General features: G+C 39.8%; 1 protein-coding gene across 1 annotated transcript; it reads left to right on the top strand.

Annotated features, from left to right (window-relative positions):
* The first annotated feature begins 7,664 nt into the window (after positions 1-7,664).
* Positions 7,665-21,118, top strand: znf532 (zinc finger protein 532). The gene is made up of 9 exons (XM_078272195.1): positions 7,665-7,749; positions 11,109-13,377; positions 13,672-13,853; positions 15,582-15,758; positions 16,535-16,697; positions 16,971-17,291; positions 18,181-18,293; positions 20,254-20,392; positions 20,475-21,118. Exons 2-9 carry the CDS (start codon positions 11,140-11,142, stop codon positions 20,958-20,960), a joined length of 3,819 nt encoding a protein of 1,272 aa, XP_078128321.1. The 5' UTR covers positions 7,665-7,749; positions 11,109-11,139; the 3' UTR covers positions 20,961-21,118.
* Positions 21,119-21,317: the final 199 nt, after the last annotated feature.

Here is a 21,317-nt window from a genome sequence, read left to right on the forward strand (position 1 = left end):
TAATTGCTTCAGTAGGGAAAATAATATAGTATATATAATAGATAATGAAAGTATTCAGTATAATAGTATAATTAAAGTATTCAGATATTTTACATAAGAAAAAGTAGTAGCCTTATATCATGTAGTAAGTAAGCAAACTGTACATTAAGTTGGCTATCAGGAGTAAAAGTACACATCAGAAATGCCCCTTCAAATAACAATATTATTATTGTTATTGAAAGGGGCATTTCTGATGTGTACTTTTAGAAGAATTGTAATGTTGAAGGTTGAAGTGGAGCAAATGTTTACTAGGCTACTTAATATAGCCAACTAGGGCAGTGATATGTTTTAAATGCTATAAGTCTTAAAGTGGCCATATTATGCTCATTTTCAGGTTCATAATTGTAATTTGAGATTGTATCAGAATAGGTTTACATGTTTCATTTTCACAAAACACCATATTTTTGTTGTACTGCACATTGCTGCAGCTCCTCTTTTCACCCTGTGTTCAGGTCTGTTTTAGCTACAGAGTGAGACCTCGCACTGCTGTAACATCTTTGTTGTCAGTCGCACATGTCCAGTAGCGAGGTAAGGATTACATGAGCTTGCTAGCTGTTTCTCCAACTTCAGCCTGTACATGGCAGGATTAGCCGGGAGACTTCTTCTAAACAAGGGCGCACTTCCAACTTTGCGTGGAATACCTGCAGAACAGGGACATGTAAGTAGTTCTATACAATTTATTTTGTAGATTAGGGTGAATTTGTGTGTGTTGTAGCAGTGTTTTGCCATTGAGAACGAGCTAGCATGCTAACGGTTAGCCCCCTAGGCCCCTCGTTTCGGCTAGTGACGTAGAAAGCCGTGCAGATTTTGAACAGCTCACCCAGAGACTGAAGGCAGGACACATTCAGAAACCGTATCTCACTCAAAACAGCATGGATGGGTTTTTTTTCAAAGTTTGTATGCGTGTGGAAGCACCAGAGACACAAAATAACACTCCAAATCCCAGAAAAAGTGATTTTTTTCATAATATGGGCACTTTAAAGTAAAAAGTACAGCAGTCAGATAAATCTAGTGGAGTAAAAAGAGTAGGCCTTTGCCACCGAATTAGCATTGCACTCATGAGGGAGTTTAACACTATCAAAATTGATGCGGCAGAACCAGAGATATCATCTTTATTATTCCACTCATTCTTCTTCCTTGTCAAAACCCTTAAGCCAACATTACCCACGATACATCAACCGCTGACTGCTCCATTTGAGATTTGGGTGTGTTATGCTAGTAGTGGCTAATGTAGCAAGCCTGAAGCAGAGATGAGGAGCGGTTAGCTTTCCAACTCCACACCCCCAGGACTTTTTACATTTTCACACTTGTAGTTTAACTTGTAGCTTTTAGTTGTTTTCAGCCCCAAATGACGTTGACTCAAGTGACATCATTTGAGGCAGTTGATAAGGCTATGCGCAGCTCGTCTGTAACCACAAAAGTATAATTTTTTTTTAATTTTTATTTTTTTTACATATGATTCCAACATCAACCATGATTCATGGTTAGTACTTCTCCACCTGTTGTATGATTATAATATATGTATCAATATATTTTAAGTATCCTGTAGGAGTGTTAAGTCTGAGAAAAAAAACCCTGATGATTAAAAGGTTACAATAGAGACTGTCCTCGCCCGAAAAAGGCTCCCATAGGTTGATTGTTCAAGCAGCAATTACAACTCATCTAAACGTTTATAGTGGTGGCCCCCTCTAGTGGCCACAATCTTTAACAGAAAGCCTGTGTTACAAACTTGGTATTTACCAGGCACTGAAGGTCCAAAAAAAGATGCTATTGGTTGCACTATGGGTAACGTAGGATCCAGGATCCATTTTTTGGGAGCTTGACTCATACTATGGCATTGTGGTTTAATTTCATCAGGTCTCTTTAATTTTTACCTTTTTTTTTTTTTTTAATCTGTCTCTTGTGAGACTCCCAACTTTATGGAACTGCAATACTAAATCACTGGATTATCCATTTCAGTACAGTACTTAAAGTACATTTGCTGAGTTACTTTCCACATCTAGGAATGTCACAGTGTATAAATACTCTGTTACACGTGAAAGTCTTTTCAGTCCATTCAAAGTTTAACAAGTATAGAAGTATTAAAAAGTATCAAAAGTACTCATACAGAATGCCCCCTTTCAGAATGTTACATTATTATATATTATGGGATTATATTACTGATGCATTAACATGTTACCAACATTTTAATGTGTTTATTTTAAATCTTAAGATTCAAAATAACTACAAAGCACAGCTGTCATAGTAAAACATGCAATATTTCTCTCTGAAATATAATGGAGAAGTAGTATTAAGTAAGTAGCATAAATCAGTTAGCCAATTACAGTACAAGCTCCTCTAAACTGTAATGAAGTAGCCTACAGTATTAAATGTACCATAGTCTAGATTAACCAATGAATGTTTAATTCAAAGGGTGAGGGCAACCTGCAGATTAGAATCAGAGCAGAACAGAATAAAAAAGCCATGTGATGTAGATTATTCTGAGATCCCAAAAACTGACTTCATACAACATTTGAAGACATACCTGACCTGTATGCAACACCAGTTTAATTAATTTTTTAATTCTTATATTGTGTCTGTAGAGGTTATATTTTAAGAGCTTTGTGACATTTAATGTGCAGCTACAAATAAGATGTACTCATTTGCAGTTTTCTAAACATTGTCTTGTTTTCAGAGCAGGGGAAATGACGCAGAAGTTGCGAAAGAACACAGGTCATGAACGATGATAATTCATATTTTCGCTGCAGACAACACCTGTCGTGTGTTCAGTTACAAGAATCTAACAATGCGGCATATGCCAGCTTGTTATGCGTAGTCCACATCATTTATCGGTACAGTTTATTACAGTGTATTTATCCCCTTGGAAATGTCAACAGTGTGAATTAAGCAGTCCTCAAACACAGTGAGGCGCCCACGTGTGTGGCGGTGTGAAATTCTCATACTTGACTGATCCCTTTCATGACAGTATTGACAGACAGATTGCTGGAGGAAGAGATCAATGAGGACAGATAAGGAGTCCACACAGGTAAGTAACATTTTGTGTTGAAAAGGTTGGCGGTTTCCTCTGGGTATTGTCAGGTCAAAAGCCCCACACACATCACACATGGGAGAGTATCTCTGCCTCGTTACATATATGCGACCAAGGATGACCTTAACACAACAGGATGAGTCACTTATAGTCAAAGGGCAGTATCAGGTAGTGCCATCTGAAATATTTGTTGGTTTATTTTTTATGCGAGACAACAAGATCCTGCTGTAGGATCATGCAACAACAAAACATCTTGAGAAATTCCAGGAATATTAAATATGTCACTGAAATAAAACTGCTTTGAGTTATTTAAAAAAAAAAACATTTATTAACTTATACTGAGAGGCCAAGAAGTTCATAATTATTCACCCTCTCAATTATGAGTTCACCAACAGCTAACAGTCATTTCTGATTGCCATCCCTTGAGCACCTGCACTAGAGACTACTAAAATAATTTAAAACCACACAATTAAACCAGATAAACTATTAGTTAGAAAGTTGGAATAAGCATGACTGACTGTTTCATTCAGTTTTTTTGCATGTGCAAGCTGGTAATTATGAGTTTTGATTGATTCAATAAAAAAAACTATAGTTCTCAATAAATTGGTATCCTCCTGCTGTGCATAACTTTTTTTTTTTAATCCAGTAAAAGTACTATTAAAAGTAAGAGTGGATAACGCAATAGTACAATAACTCCAACTGTAATATGCTGGTTTACTCATAACTTCATCTGTTGGCAGTAGAAACAGCAGATGGCACTGTTGGGCGAATTTAGGGAGCACACTGTCAATGTTTTTATGGTGAGTCATGTGTCAATAACTTAAAGTTTATATTACGCTATGTATCATATGTTGTTAAAAGCATGAAACTACTGATTTCACTTTATACATTATCTACACTCTATGCTTTATTATCATGTATATAAAACAATAAATTATTGTAATGTTACATGTTTCTTCAGACATTTGATTGTATTTCATGTAATAAAGTGAAAAATAAGTGATCTCATCATCAAATCTCTTTTTGAGCTGTGAAAATAATCCCTTTTCTAGTTTCTATTCTTCCTTTTCAAGTGTCATATGATACATTTAGTATTCTGATGGTGCTGTCTAGACTATAATAATACTGGCTTTATGAAAGCAACAATGGGCCATTTAAGGAAGGCAGTGACAGAGAGTGACAGTTACACAAAAATTTGCCATTATGAGGTCTATGCTGGCAGCTGTCCAATCAGAGACATCGGTAGCACTGGGATTTAAAGAAACATATTGCTTTGCTTTCATATAGTTACACAAGCAGCAGACATAATATAAATGACTACTTCTATTGTTTGCAAATTGGTTGTTTTGATAAAAGAATGTGCAACTATTCAAGTAACATATTGCCTTTCTGTATCTATTTAATCCAAGAAATCATCTCCGTGCAAATTCCATTTGTTTGCAGGACAGGGTATTCCTCTTATATTTCCCTATTAAGGTTGAAAAACGCACTCCAACTCTTTATCAAAGCTATATGAGTGAAATATTCAAACCCAAGGACTCCATATGTTTTGGATGCAAATATTCTAGGTGTTTTGTTCATTATTTTACACACATTTCCCCCCAAAATCAACCTTTCAGTATCTCTGGAAACTCCACTAGAACTTAAGATAAAGTTTTGTGGGTTTGATCATTGTCTGGGTGACAGCTTAGTGAGGCAGTGGGCTTAAAAAGGTTTTAATGGGTGGTTAAACTGGGGGTCTGGATTCCCCGAAAGGATCAAATACAATGCTGTTAAGCAAAATTATTACTTACTACTTACTTTTTCTAATGCCTCATTTGCACATTTAAACATTGTAATAAGAATTGTCTTAATGTAAGTAATCAACTGGCTAAGTTTCATGGCAATATCTATTAGTTAAACTTTTTACCCCATTTTATAAGTGTTTAAGCAGCTTCTCTTTGCTGCTTATAGCCGGCATGAATGGAGACAACGTGACGTCGTGACTATGACTCTGTTCGGGGTGGGGGAGCATAGCAACCTCAGCCTCCTCTCCTGCACGGAATCTGTCAGAGGCGGGGGCACCATGAGGGCCTATTATGATGCACAAATCTAACTGCCTTGCAGTGTAAAAATTGCATTTGTGTTGTCTGATGAATACATCTGGCTTGATCCTTTACATAATGAAGGCTAATTAGTTTATGCTGCAGCATTCATGGCTGTCTTTGATAGGTCTGCCAGATGTATGAAGGACTGGTAGCAGGCCAAAGAGAGACAGCCTTATTCAGCTGAAAGCTTCTCTCTGCAGTCTCCCAGGTAGGTTATGAAATACTTGTTTTGATCCTGTTTGGTTTACCAATTTATCTATCACATGTACTATAATGGGATGCCACCTTTTACGTTTAAATTGCCTTGTTATTGTCGAATATAACATGTTATTTCTGTCTGTACACTGCTGTGGAATCTACATGAATAATCAAATCATGCTCGTATTGGCATTGTGAAATAGCATGGCAATGAGTTACAATCCTTCATGTGTAGGAGAAAATCATGCCATTACTGTATGTGTTGTCATACCATTTGAGGCTCAAAAGTAGCCATATATCTCTTATCTCTTATCTCTTATGTGCTTTATATGTATGCATGTAGGTATGTGTCTTGCTGGATTCAAATCAAAGTTTATGACACTTCCATCCTAAATAACGAGAAGCCGACACAAGACTCGTTGACCTTGAATGGGCAGTTGGACCTAGGCCTCCGCTATTTATGCAATATGTTATAAATATATAATGTTATCGATTCCTGAATACAAATGTGCAAGAGAGAGACAAGTTTATCAAGATATCCCCGCGCCAATTGGCTATATGGCTATGCTATGGCACAGGCCTAAAAGAACATGTAAAAAATTCAAGCGCCTATTTACTCTTCTCCTGCTCATTTCCTTTTCTTCCTCTCTATCTCCCCCACCTCCCTGTGTCTCCCACTCTCTCTCTTCTTTCTCTGCACCAGCTGCTGCTGCTGCTGCTCCAGAGCCAGAGTGGAGAGTCCCCTCGCCCCCCTGCACAGACAGAGACAAAAGGCCTGATTCGCCTGCTGAACACTGCCCCCTTTCTCTGTCCGTCCCTTCATGCACGGCCGTAGTGGTGGTGGTGGTGGCGGGGGCTTTAGGAGAAAACGAGGCCCGGACTGGGACTAATATCTAGGACTGACCCAGTGAAGGAGAGTGGAAGAGGGGGAGGGGAGGAGGAGGAGGATGGAATGGTTGGGGCTGAGTAAAGGCAGGTGCTGAGGCCTCTACAGGAAGACTTTTTTTCCTGAATATCTCTCAGTGGGAAATTTGACAAGGGTATGCCACATTTACCTTTATATATGCATGAACGTGCATGTTTATGTGTGTCTCTGTGGTGGCATATGTGGGCAGGGGTGGCATGTGTTTGATGGAAATCATGGTGCATGTATAGCTTGTGTGTGCCCATGTCAGATGGTCTGTCCTGGGGTTTTATACATTACTTATCTGTATATCACAGTGATGAGTGTAATGCTGCTGTGGGCTGCATGAAAGTTTTTAGTTTTAGGAGAGACTACCAGTGTGTCTGGGATGAGAGCACTGGGGGAGAAATAGGCCAAGGTACCATCATGGTTACCTAAATATGCTTCTTCCTTTCAAAGTGTTAAGTTAAATCTCAGTTGCTGTTATCAGCCACCATTTGTACATTATTTTGTTTTAAATCATACCTCTTACAACCTATTTTGTTGTTCACATTGTATGATTTTTCTCATTTTCTTTACTGTTGTCCTGTTTTTATATGTCATGGTAACTGTGCTAACCCAAACACCATCTTTTTTTGTGCATTTTCTGGACTTATTCTACAGCAGTGCAACCAACCAGAGCAGTTAGTCTCCTTTAAACATGTTGCCACCTGTCTATTAAATGTTGTGTTTTTGTTTGACTAAATGTATGACAGTATACTGTACATGTAGTTTGGTAAAAAATGTTGCAGTGTTTCCAGATAGGTGGGCACACTGCTTCTGCCTGTGTGTTTCTGAGGCCGTATTGCAGCGCAGGGCTTTATGTTGGGTGACCGGAACCAGATGAAACCGGTTTGAGGCAGACAGAGGGCTGACAGGAACAATGCCGTCCCTGTGCTCCAGAGGGATAGAGATAGCCCAGGCTACTCCATGGCAGCCCTTCACATCTTAGCCACCGGCTACCATGGAACAGGCAGACACCATGCTCCTGCTGTTGCTCGTCGCTGTGCTACGCAACTAGGCTCATAGCGAGGGGGGCAGGGAGATTTGGGAAGGGACGAGGGCAGGGGGACGTGGCTGGTTGGGAGTTCTGTGAATCTGCAGCCTGGAGCCTCCCATACACACACACACACACACACACACACACACACACACACATGCAAGAGCATGATCTATCTGTCTGTTGTATGTCTGTGGGCTGCTAGTGGTGCAGAGAATGACTAAGGAGGATCCTTACCCAGGACCACCACCACTCACCAGATCCCTGGATGTAATCTGACCCTGTATTCTGGGCCTTTGCATGGTCGGGAAGAAGCAGGACTTTTTTTTTCTCCTCCAAGCAGGGTGGGGTGGGTGGCTTTTTGTGGGTTAGTATTGTTGTGACTGTTTGTTGCAGGATGGAAGGAAGAAGGGAAAGATTTGGCTAGTGGCTGGAGAGGGACGGAGGCAAGAGGGTGAGGAGTGGCTGATTCACTTGCATGCTTCCCCCATTGTTGTTTTACATTCACTTTGCTGAGATTTTAGTTTTACATAGATTTATGGATTTCAGGTGGTAATAGTGCATGTGTATATTACACTGCTGTTGTTGAGAGGGGTTCTGTGTATTTTTCACATTTGTCTGTTTTTAACCTTAATTTACTTTCTACGTCAGGCTGCTCTGGCTGTCATGGCTGTGACTAGCTGTTCTTTCCACCAGGCCTCTCTCTCTCTGCTGCAGCCTCACAAAGCTCAGCAGCCATTTTTTCCCATCACTGCATTTCTTACGAGCCCTCTCCCTCCATAACATTTCTCCCTTTGTCTCTGTCATTTTGTTTATGTTTATGTCACTGTTACAACTACCCCATCGTCTGGATTGAACTGAGAATTGTTTTTGGAATTTTTGAAAAGATGAGGCTACAAGATATAGGTCTGTGTGTGTGGGTGCAGATGCGTTTATAGCAGTACTGGTTTAACTGCACGCACTGTACAAGCAGATCAGCAGCAGTGCCTTTTGTCCCCAACACCCATAATAAATACAGACAATGCATTTCAGTCCCATCATATCTTATTTGCAGTGCTCACTATTAGAAAAATAAAGAGCGGCTTGGTTCTGAAGAGTTATAACCCACTGAAAGTTAGGTTTTTCTGATGTTGAATAACATTGTATAAGACCTTTTGCTTAAATAATTCACCTACAAAACATGTTTATGAACACTGCTTGTTTTCGATAAATAAACGTGTTTGCTTGAGTGACCATCCTTACATCTTTTCCATCACCGTATCAGAAGTCTTCCCTTGTCATCATGTTCATATTTACATATTTCATTCAGCTTCATTCAAGTATTGTTTAGAAGTTTTATTCACCCCTAAAACCAGCTGATTGCCAGTCTACTGATCACTGAGGACTCAGGAAAATTATTGAAAGGAAAACTTTTAAAAGTACTAATCGTCTATATTGTATCAATTACTTGGACCAGATTCATAATCCTCCTGATTATAGATCAGAATATATAGTATATTCAAAAAGAGGAACTTTCTGATGCCTCTCTAGCCTAAGTCCACTGGAAGCTTTTCAAGAAAAGCAAAGTGGATTGCATTAGCACACTGGTATACTGTTTTTCTCCCTATGTCATTTGTTTAATTATAGCAATCCTGACCGTGTATTGATTGAAGAGGAAAATGTTTTGCTAAGTACCCACATTTAATATAATCAAAATGTCAAATCTACCCCCCGTGCTGACCAGCAAGTGGTTCCCTGGTGTTTCTGAAACAGCTCAATAAAGTTACCCAACGTAAGGACAAATGAGTCATACATAGGACTAATTGTACGTCACCTGGACACATTTTTTCAGAAGAGCTTTGCATCAGTGTGGTGCACAGACTGAATTAAAGATGTAGCAGGAGAGAACCATAGCTCAGTCTGCTAATGTATTAAGTAAACATCAAGCACCAGAAAGCAGTGACTAAGTCATAGTTAACATGGTATTTTTTAATCTGTACTATATGTGGACACTGGTGCACGATGTGGTCACAAATGAATGATGAAGTCATACAAGCTGGGAATATGTGTAAAATCACACTATTAAGAACATGAATTTGTTCTTTCATGCAGTATATAGCTAGGACCTTTCCCACTTACAGTAAACATGAGACCACTTTCAAGAACTCAAGTAATGCCATTGTCTGTTATATTTTTTAACTATAAAATGAAAATTATGTTTACGAATAGTACACATTTTTATTGCAGTGTGCTTCAGTTTTTTTTTTCAGAAACCAACAGTGCAGGGCTGAAAACAGTTGTTCTTTTATGAATAGCCACAGGAAATCAGTATGTTTCTCAACTAGTGAATAAATGATTTTAACAGCTATTTTTAGAATGTCTTGAGCAGCTGCTTCCATTACAGTCAACAATCTAAAGTCTAGTAAATGTGAACGAGACTATAAATAATTTATACTGACTGGAATATGTACATCCACCCTCCATGCCAAAAATTACATTAAATCATTACCTTTGAAGAACTATTGTGTTTGTTGTATTTCCTTTATTGGCTAAGACAGGATTGTTTATACTTTTCTCATCTACAATTTATGATTTTCTTTCAAGGAATACAGATTTTTGCATTGCTGACTTCATTTGCCAACGTCACACCCCAACTTGATCAAAACTGAAAAGCAGAGACACTCATGAACAGGATCATATTACAGTGGTTACTTAGTCTTCGCTGCAAAATATCACCAATTTATCACTTTTAACCTAGTCAAATTCTAGTCTCAATATGAATTGATTGGTTACTTCCAGTTACCATAAGAACAGATCTTATTTGGGGCTAATGGATTTAGGATGATGTTAGTATAACTGAAAATTCATGTATACAAGAATATGAACCTTTCTATTATGTTATCAATGATCTATGGATATTATTGGCTTTTATCTTACACAAGCCTAAAACCAAAATATCAGCTTCACACACGCCAATTAATAATCTAATAAACAGATTGCCATGAATAGGCTAGGAACATTCAACACCAGAACACAAGGAATCAACTGTAATAGTAAACAGTGTTGATCTTTGATCTGCTATGCTGATTTTTGGCAAAGATAAATGAGTAAAACCATTATTCCCTTTCACTATCACATACAAGACAGCATGTTGCAGCAACAGTAGTCTATATCCACAACGTTCCACTTCTGGGATTGCTCCGGTGCCGCCGGAAATTCCGCCGAATGGAACTCTTTTCGGCCGGATGTCCGTTACCTTCTGCTTTCTTTGTGTTGTAATTTTAAACTCTGGTGGATTTATGAGGACTATGGTAAACTGCTCCTCAGATCTCTGCAGGGTGAATCCAGACAGCTAGCTAGACATCTGTTGAATCTGAGTTTTCTGTTGCATGACTAAAACAACCTTTGAAGGTACACGTTCCACCATTATAAGTTCCTTCCCGAGGCTATTTAGCAGCGGCACCGTGGCTCTGTCCAGTGCTTAGCACCGCCCAAGACAATTGTGATTGGTTTAAAGAAATGCCAATAAACCAGAGCACGTTTTTTTCCCGGAATGCTGTGTGGACTAGCCAGACCCTCCTCCGCAGGGCTGTGGATGAAGGTCTGGCAATACGAGACTACAGCAACAGTAATAAGAATGTGGTTAAATTCAATTCTGTTTTTCTGTTACATTAACCAGATACAAACAACTGAAACACAGACAGTAAGAAGACATTAATTGCAAAATGTAATAACTTATAGGATGTTGATGAACTCGTATCATTAGATATAGTTAAAAAACATAAACATGGCTTACATTGCTCATTACTCTACCATTTCATCTGTGTTCCCCAGGTGATCCCCTCATCAGAATAGGAGCAGGACCATGGGAGATATGAAAACGCCAGACTTCGATGACCTGCTGGCGGCTTTCGACATCCCCGACATGGTGGATCCTAAAGCCGCTATTGAATCTGGCCCCAACAATGACCATGATGGACAGGTCAAGCAACCTAGCGGTCGGGTGACTACCAATGAAGACGAGTCCCACAACCCCTCAACAGGACAAGACATTGGCGTTAGTGTCATTGTCAAGAACATCCGAAACACAGACACTAGTAAGCATGGTGAAATCACATCAGGGGATGATGGTCATTTACACCCCCTACCCCATTCTGGTGGCACTGGAAATGGACTTCATAATGGCTTCTTGAAGAATGGATGGATAGCTCCCAGGGAGAAAGAACAGCTAGTCAACAACCAATCACTTACCTTCAATCAGTTCAGCCCCATTTCCAGTGCTGAAGAGTTTGATGATGATGATAAAATTGAGGTAGATGACCCCATGGACAAACTGGGAGGTCAGTCATTCTTTAGATCCACTATTGGGACAGAGGACCAGAATCCCAAATATTCTGTATCAGTGGACACTGTTTCTCAGCCCAGAGCAAACCAAGACCAAAACCCTGATCAATACAAGAACACACATGGCACTCTGGGAGGTTCAAAGTCTAATGAGCCCCCTCAATCAAGTTTACATGAAGGGGAACATCTAAAGGAAACTGTACCCAAGTCTCAAGGTCTGGAGTGCAATGAGGCTGAAGAGCCAATGGGGCTTGTAAATGTGTCCAGTATGTCTCAAGTCAAAGCCAAGTCCTCTGCAAAACTTTCATCTTGTATAGCAGCCATTGCAGCCCTGAGTGCCAAAAAGGCTTGTGCTACAGACTTGGGTATTTTGGATTCTCCTACAACACAAAAAGAAGCCACCCCGATGAATAAAAATCCCAGAGCTCCAGAGAAGCCACATGAGCAGGAGTCAGCCCTAGAATTTGCAAAGAGGCTGCTAACAAAACAACCAGACAGCCCCTCTAGTGTCATCAGTGAGGGTAGCAGCAAAGATTCCCCTGCCTCAAGCACAGACACCCCGGTCATCCCAAAAGTCAGGATCAAAACAATCAAGACGTCTTCCGGCCAGATCAAGCGTACTGTCACCCGAGTTGTACCAGAGTTTGATCCTGAAGTTCTGAAAAAAGCTGAGAATAGCCTTCTTGTCATTGCAACCACCAGTGCAAATTCCTCATCTCCTACCACAGTATTAGCCACCACTGGAGGCCCTTCAATTGAAATAGCCAAGCAAATGACTATTAAACCAGTGGCGACAGCTTTCCTGCCCGTCTCAGCAGTCAAGACAGCTGGTTCCAAGGTCATCAACCTGAAGCTAGCTAACAACACCACAGTCAAAGCAACAGTCATCCCCGCTGTGTCAGTGCAGAGTGCCAGCAGTGCCATCATGAAAGCTGCTAATGCCATCCAGCAACAGACTGTCATGGTACCTGCCTCCAGTCTGGCTAATTCCAAACTTGTGCCAAAGACTGTCCATTTTAGTAAGCTCAATCTTCAGCCTCAGACTGTATCCTCTGCTGTCAAACAGCAGACAATTCTGGCTGGCCGGACCTCAAAGAAAGTCTCTAGGATTCAAGTGTTCAGCAGCTCTCAAAGCTCTGTAGTGGATGCCTTCAATAAAGTCCTGAGTAGCATAAATCCTGTCCCTGTGTATGTCCCGAACCTCTCTCCACCAACCTCAGCTTGTATCTCGCTACCCTCACGTGGCTACAAGTGCCTGGAATGTGGAGATTCATTTGCTCTTGAGAGAAGCTTGACACATCACTATGAACGTCGTAGTGTGCGGATTGAGGTCACCTGTAACCACTGTGCCAAAAGTCTAGTGTTCTACAACAAATGCAGCCTATTGTCTCATGCCAGGGGCCACAAGGACAAAGGGGTTGTCATGCAGTGCTCACATCTAATCCTAAAACCCATCCCTGCAGATCAGATGATAACCACATCACCCTCATCAGGCCCACCCAGCATTACTGGCACCACTCCCACCCCCCAAGCACAAACATCCACAAGTCAAATATCAGGGAGAGTTGCTGGTGGAGGGTCCCAAAGTACAGTGATTTCAGCTCCATGCAGTGCTTCTTTTGTGGCAGCCATGCCGTTAGAGTATGATGCATCGAAGCTCTGCAGGCACAGTCTAAAGTGCTTGGAGTGTAACAAAATGTTTCAGGATGACAGCTCGCTAGCTATGCACTACCAACAGGCACCGGAGTCCAGTGGGCAGGTGTGTGTTTTTCATTTGTGAACTGCTACTTAATATGGTTCAATTTAATTAATCAGCCTTTTAGTGATTTAGTGGTGGGAGTAGCTATTTTGGGGAGGATCTGGTTCCCATTCATTTTTCCCATAGACAATGGTACGTGACTCACATTTGGAAAAAAAAACTACAGCTTGGATCCACATGAAACATTAAAAGAAGTATCATTTATTCAAAGATAACCCCTCAAATTATGGGTGAAATCATTTCGGTGCCATGATAAAATGCAATTGATGATTTTCTTAATCTCCTCTTTTTTAGAAAACATGCTCCATCTGCCAAATGCTTCTCCCAAATCAGTGCAGCTTTCTGTCACACCAGCGAATCCACCAGCACAAGTCTCCTTACATCTGCCCTGAGTGTGGTGCCAGCTGCCGATCTGTCCACTTCCAATCACATGTCACCAAGAACTGCCTGCATTACACCCGTAGAGTTGGCTACCGGTCAGTCTACCTTAACTAAAATCATAATATTATTATTTGCATTTTAGTCTTGTGCTGAAATGTAGTTTTTCAACTTTAATTTCCAAACTATTTCTTCTGTTAAGACCCTAATATTTTTTGGATAGTCAAATCTGACCTTTGAGCAGTGTTCCTCCTTTCTAAATCTAAGTACAATGTCATTTCTAATTACAGTTATTATTCCATTGGCCTCAACTTGACAATCCCATATTACTGAAAGGGTTATTACTCACTATGAAACTTATTGGGACATTTATTTTGTGGAGTCACCCAAGATACAAGCCATTAAAACTGAAAACACAGTATCTGACCAATAGTTAAATTATGAGTCTGGTCTATCAAAATGTTGTGAAATTAACATCTTGTCTCAAAGTTAAAATCTACATTGTTATAATATAAACTTAGCACAAAAAGTAAGGAAATTTGTGTTTGGTAGATTATTTCTCTGTGGTAACAATGCTTTTTGGCAATAAATCTTATACCGTTGGAAAGCCTGTTTAGTTCCCTTTCAAATGGTGCCCCATTTGTAAGAAACATGCATTTGGGATGAGCAGCAGGGCTGAGTATGTGGGTTGCGCCCATGAAAATTTTTCAAAATCTTCTCTGCCAATGCCAAACAGCTTATTCTGCCATTGACTTGTTTGGTGTTTGGTGGATTGGATGATTGAAGTTTGAAGAAACAAGACATATTGGTAATTGAACAATTTATTAATTTCACAAACAGGAGCCTCAGTAGCGTGTGGAAGAACCATACACAGCCACAACAGCCTTGCACCTCCTCATGATAGTCACCAGCCTGGTCACACACTGCTGTGGGATGGCATCCCATTCTTCAACCAGCAGTCCTGACCTCAACCCCATTGATCACTTTTGGCTGTTCGTGCCAGAGTGACCAACACAACCACGTTGGCTGACTTGCGACAAATGCTGGTTGAAGAATGGGATGCCATCCCACAGCAGTGTGTGACCAGGCTGGTGACCAGCATGAGGAGGTGCCAGGCTGTTGTGTCTGTGTATGGTTCTTCCACACGCTACTGAAGCTCCTGTTTGTGAAATTAATAAATTGTTCAATTGCCAATGTCTTGTTTCTTCAAACTTCAATCATCCAATCCACCAAACACCAAATGAGTCAATGGCAGAATAAGCTGTTTGGCATTGGCAGAGAAGATTTGGAAAGTTTTTCATGGGCGCAACCCACATACTCAGCGCTGCTGCTCATCCCACAAATGCATGTTTCTTACAAATGGGGCACCAATTGAAAGGAAACTAAACAGGCTTTCCAACGGTATAAGATTCATTGCCAAAAAGCATTGTTACCACAGAGAAATAATCTACCAAACACAAATTTCCTTAATTTTTGTTGCTAAGTTTATTTGCATTGCTGCCTGGTAATGATATTTCCACGGCAATTCGGTTTCTTGCAGAGTTAGATGAGACAATTGATACGAGAGAGATATCAATCTTCCAATCTAACTCTCAACCCGGAAGTGAGTATGCATATTTCCAAAGAAAAGTCTGTGTCCTGTACTGATCAGCCCGCTAAGGCTCACCAATTAAAAAAAAAAAAAAAAAAGACTAGAACATTTTAAACTTAAACATTTTAAGACTTAAATTAGAAACACCAAAGTGCTTTTCTCCGAGAAATGAGTTAAACTGCCTTTTTATTATTTTAATCTGTCTTTTGCTAACTCTTATTTGTTCCCCCTCCAGCTGTATCCACTGTAGTGTGATATTCGCTGATGTAGCAACTCTAAAATCCCACATCCAGAGTTCTCACTGTGAGATCTTCTATAAATGTCCTTTCTGCCCCATGGCCTTCAAGTCTGCGCCTGCAACCCAATCCCATGCGAACACACAGCATCCAGGAATAAAGGCAGGAGAGCCCAAGTAGGTCAAAATCACTGTGGGCACTTATTAATATATATCATGCCAATCTAAACCAAATGTATTTCAGTTTTATATTCTGTTTAAGACCAAATTCAGCAAAGTGTATTCCAGTTGTTGTTGTAAGTACGTACATTTTGATGTACACACAATTTAATTCAATGCCAAATTAAATCTAATATATACATTATTTAAATACAAACAGTAAGCAGTACACACACAGTAGACTATATTTTTCCTCAAAGAATTGTCAAAACACATATACACGCTCTTCCTTTCACAAAGGCACACACCAATATAACCTAATACCCACGTCCAATTCATTTTTCAAAGGAAAATCATCCTCGCTGCTTCATCGGTAGCAGGATTTGGGGGTTTTAGACATGGTGGCTCAACTTTGGTTTGTTTTTTCCACATGGTAACCTTTCACTGACTTGCATACTGTCCATCATCAGCACTACTGATGATGCAGGTGCTTAGGAGCAGGTGTTCTTGTACCATTGTTTGGGTTTGGGCCTGGTTGTGCCCCAAGCTTAAAGCTTAATGTGAAACAATGTTCAGAGTACTAAAGCATCTATTTCAGTATGTTTAATTATTTGATATCACAATGTAAAACTATCCAAAAGGTTTGTTAAGAGATAGACATTAGCTGCAAGAATACAACTGCAACTGAATGTTTGATAGCTTCATGTTAAACATTTGCGACACTAACAGCTTTCTTTCCTATTTTGCAGTGAACTTACAGTGCTTTTTTGAGGATGATTTGTTTTGTCTTACAGGGTGATCTATAAGTGTTCCATGTGTGATACCGTGTTCACTTTGCAGTCCCTGCTCTACACGCACTTCGACCAGCACATCGTAAATCATAAAGTTTCGGTTTTCAAATGCCCCGACTGCTCCATGCACTATGCACAGAAACAGCTCATGTTGGACCATATCAAGGTGAGCATAAAAAGCAGTTATTTGAGGCATGCTTTAAAATAATATCCACTTTTTTATGTATGTAGGAGTCTGTTTTTTTTTTTACTTCTAATTAACTCTAAAATCAAACAACATGCTGTGGGTTAATGAATAGGTATAGCACAGTATTATCTTTAAATTTGTAAGGCAAATTATATGAGTACTACTAATTAGTTTAGTCTAGAAATGTTTCACATACCAGTGCTTTATAAATCTTTCGTTATCATTCAATCTGGATATGTGGCCCCTTTCCAGGCCATCCATGGAACCCTGAAGACCATCGAGGGTCCACCAAACCTGGGCATACACCTCCCCCTCAGCACCAAGCCCACTAATTCTAATAGTGCCAACAGCAACAGCCCTAGTAATAATAATAATAAAAAAGATGGAGGAAATGTCAGTGGTCAAGACAAGGGAGAAAAGAGGTGTTCACCTTCACCTATGAAGAAAACAAACAGTAACTGCTCAGCAGATCTCAAGAACCCTCCCGGCTCAGGATATACATGTAGAGACTGCAGTGGCCTCTTCAGTTCCAGGGAGGACTTTGTGGCTCACATGAGGCGCGAACATGGCAAGGTGAATGATTGAAACCATTCTCATAAGGAAGTTTCCGATAATTATTTGAGATTCTGCTTAGGGATGGTAAGAGAAACAAATTTAGAGAGTTGATACTGTAAGTCCTACAGCAGTGGAGGAAGTATTCAAGGTTCAAGATTCTTTGTTATGTGCACAACAATAACAGGAGTAGTCATTGGCAAAGAAAATCATAGGCCTCACTCAAATGTAGTGAAAGAATCAAAAGGTATACTACATACATACTTAGTGTCTACTATTGTACATTATATTATTAGCATGCAGTATGATTTATGATTGTTTTCATTATTGATAATTATGTGGATTATTTTCTCTATTAATCAATCTTTTGATTGTTTGGTGTGTAAAACTTCAGAAAATAGTGAGAAATGCCAACACAATTACCCAGAGCCCGAAGTAAAACCTTCACAATGCTTTTGCCTAGCTATTGGACAAACTAAAACAAATAAGTCAGAATTAAAATATTAATAATTAATTTTTTTAACAGTTTCTCAATTAATCTTCTGTCAATCAACTAATTTATCAACTATGTTTTTCAGCTCTAATTGTATACACTCTTGGATAGTATAACATGACAAAACATATTTCAGGGAATCTTCATGCATTTTGAATGTAAAATTTTAATTTGTAAAGTAATTTGTAGCTGTAACTGTCAAATAATTGTAATGGACTAAAAAGTACAATAATCCCCTCTAAAATGCAGTAAAATAGAAGTTTAAGTAATATACAAGTACCTCAAATGTGTACTTAGGTAGAATACTTGAATAAATGTCCTCAATTACATTCCACCAGAAGTCACACTAGAGTAGAAACATGATCGATAACTGCCTATATCTAAAAAAAGTTATCATGCATTCTCCATATATTGCAGATACTGAAGAAACACCCATGTCGGCAGTGCGACAAGTCGTTCAGTTCCTCCCACAGTCTTTGCCGACACAACCGTCTCAAACACAAGGGACTGCGGAAGGTCTACGCCTGCCCGTGAGTACACCCACCCACTGTGTTTTTGACAAGTCCAAATTTAACGACAAAATACGTTGTTGGTCCATCATGCCCTCCAGAACGACACATACAAGCGTTTTGTGATCTGACATTATGATTACGTTTTGGCTGGGTTTAGGCACAAAACCCACTTGGTTAGGGAAAGATTATGATTTGGATTAAAACTATACTACTACTATAACTACAGATTAAAGTTAGAAGATGTTGGTCACAGTGCTCGAATTACATGGGAGCCAGAGGGAGCCGAGCTCCCATAGAGTGAGGACTGGCTCCCATGAAAGCAACAAAGTCAAAAATCTGAGGGGGTCTCTCACATCTGAAGGTGTCTGCCATATGTGGCATTGTAATTTAATCTTAAACAACGCTCATTATCCATCCCTGTGCGGTCTCTTACCATTAAATACGTTAAATTAAAATATAAAATATAGGCTACTACGGGATGTAGACCTGAGCCTACCCTACGCTCATGAACGCAGCATGACTGCACTTCACCACCACACCACTAGGCTATGTGATCAAACCACATATAGGCTAGGATTAATATTAACAGTCTATGGCTACGATTGATTTGACAGCACTCGCAAGTCCAAAGAAGTCACCTTGCTTTTAGCTTAATGTGCTTTTGAGGTAAATACCACCAATACATCTTAAATAAATAAATAAATCTGTAGCTATCCTCTGCCATTCAGAACTCCAGAAAAGTTCCCAGATATTTTGAAACACCTATCAGCAATACAATGCAATCTCTGATGGCGGAATATTCGGCGAATAGGCTTCCCATCTCATTGCAAATTCCAAAATTGTTCGTCTATTTATTTCCACGGTTCAACACACGAGACAACTGAACACCTAGGTGTTGTTATCACTACGTGTACATTATAAGACTAGAACATAGTTTGGCTGTGCAATGGCTTTATTCATTTCTGCCAGTTAGTGCATTTTCCCTGTGTATAAGTTAAAGACTACATGCATTATTGTTTGACACTGAGGATATCTGAGATGGTGGTCTGGTTCAAATGAGTTACGTTTTATGTCATTGTGAAATTGAGAATGACACTCAGACTAAATCGTTTAGTATATTTCTTTGTATTGCGAAATTTAAATGAAATATAGACTATTATAATCAATAATATGTTAAAAATTAATTAAAATGACTCAATTTCTGTAAAAAAAAATCTCTGTCTGTTGTGTGCGTGTGTCAAGATAATAGCCTAGGCCTACCGTGCGCATATACTGCGCAAAAGCGCCACTCGCGCCTAGGCTATTTAATTGTATAGCCTTGTTAGGCTATGTGCAGGGTATGCCAACTTTTTTTATGAGATAGAGAGACCCCCTTAAAGACAAAAAGATAATTCAAGCACTGGTTGGTCATCATGGTTACCACAATAACGACTTGGATACAGTTAGCAAACAACTGTTGTAATGATTACAAGAAATCAATGATCCGTATGAAAACGGAAATTAATAGCTGTCTCCTGTGTTGTCCAACATTTTGTTGACCCATTCATCCACCCTGACTTCTTTCTGGCTCCATAGTAATGTCAGACTACTTTTTCTCAACACAGGCAGACAGACAGCGATTGTCACTTACACGTAGTTTTGTCCATTAGCTGAAACATCTTAATGCTTGTTTTTCTGATGAGGACAGTCTCGTTTTTTCGGAGGCGGAAGAGAAGGTGATTGGCTCTAGAGTATCATAAACCAATGAGCCAATAATCAATAAGGAGCCACGCGTAGTTGCAGCCTAAATTACGTAATTGGGGAGGTTTAAGGGTGGGAGCGCAAGTTCGCAAAGTCCAGTGCAATAACCATGCTTTACCTTGCTTCCACAGTACAATTCAAAATGAAAATACTAATAATGAAAATACAAGCAAATTGTGGGGAAAGCAAAAATCAGCTTGCGAGGGGTTATCATTTTTATTTTCTTGTACTTTGATAGGCACTGCCCAGCTCTCAGTCAACCGTTCACTAAAAGAGTGCTGCTGGATCAGCACATTCATCTAATGCATAAAGTCAAAGACCCAGAGGGGAAGGCGGTCAACTCTGATAATATCGAGGCTTTACCTGACAAAGAAACGGTACTGTGGCACACATTTTTACTTTACAAGTGATTTCCATTGTTCTGTCATTCCTAACTGATCGTTTTAATCTCCTCCACAGACCCTCAGCCCCAAAAGGAAGCCAGAAGATGATGAGGGGTCTCCGGGATTGAACTGCAGGGGCTCTGACTCACAGCCATTGAAGAGGCTTAAGGTGAACATCCTTAAAGTTCACAAGTGTGCCGTCTGCGGCTTCACCACTGAGGACATTGGGGCTTTCCACGAGCACATTCCCCAGCACAAGTCCGATGGCTCGTCCTACCAGTGTCAGGAGTGCGGCCTGTGCTACACATCCCACCGCTCGCTGGCCCGACACCTTTTTATCGTCCATCGGCTGAAGGAGCCGCAGGGCCTCGCCCGATACAACGCACGGGGCAAGGACGACGATGAGAGTCAGAGAGAGAACCAGCTGGATGACGGGACACCAAATACCAAATGCAAAGTGTGCGGGAAGATGTTTGAAACAGAGGGAAACCTGAATACCCACATGAGGACACATGGGATGGCATTCATAAAGTCTAAGAGACTGAGCGCTGCTGAGAAGTGACACTTTTAAACCATTCCATTTAAAGCACTGTAGTTTAAAACTTTTTAAAACTGTTTAAAACAGTTTGTTAGCGTGCTGCAGACAACCTTCAGTATATTACAGTATGCTGTATATACACAATGTACATGTAAGGTACTACAGTATGTATACAGTATACACACACACAGATATTTTATATATATATATATACATAGTCACTTTGTGTCTTTAAGTAAATTGAACCCGATAGTTTTTGTACACACATAGATGTTTCTATAGGCTTTGAATATATCTTTTTTATAGAAAGAGCTTTTTCATTTTAAACAGTTTCCATTGTTCTCACTAGGGCTAGATCATGTATGGATATATTGTATATTG

This window comes from Sander vitreus, chromosome 16 (assembly GCF_031162955.1).
Source record: "Sander vitreus isolate 19-12246 chromosome 16, sanVit1, whole genome shotgun sequence".
Classification (NCBI taxonomy): domain Eukaryota; kingdom Metazoa; phylum Chordata; class Actinopteri; order Perciformes; family Percidae; genus Sander; species Sander vitreus.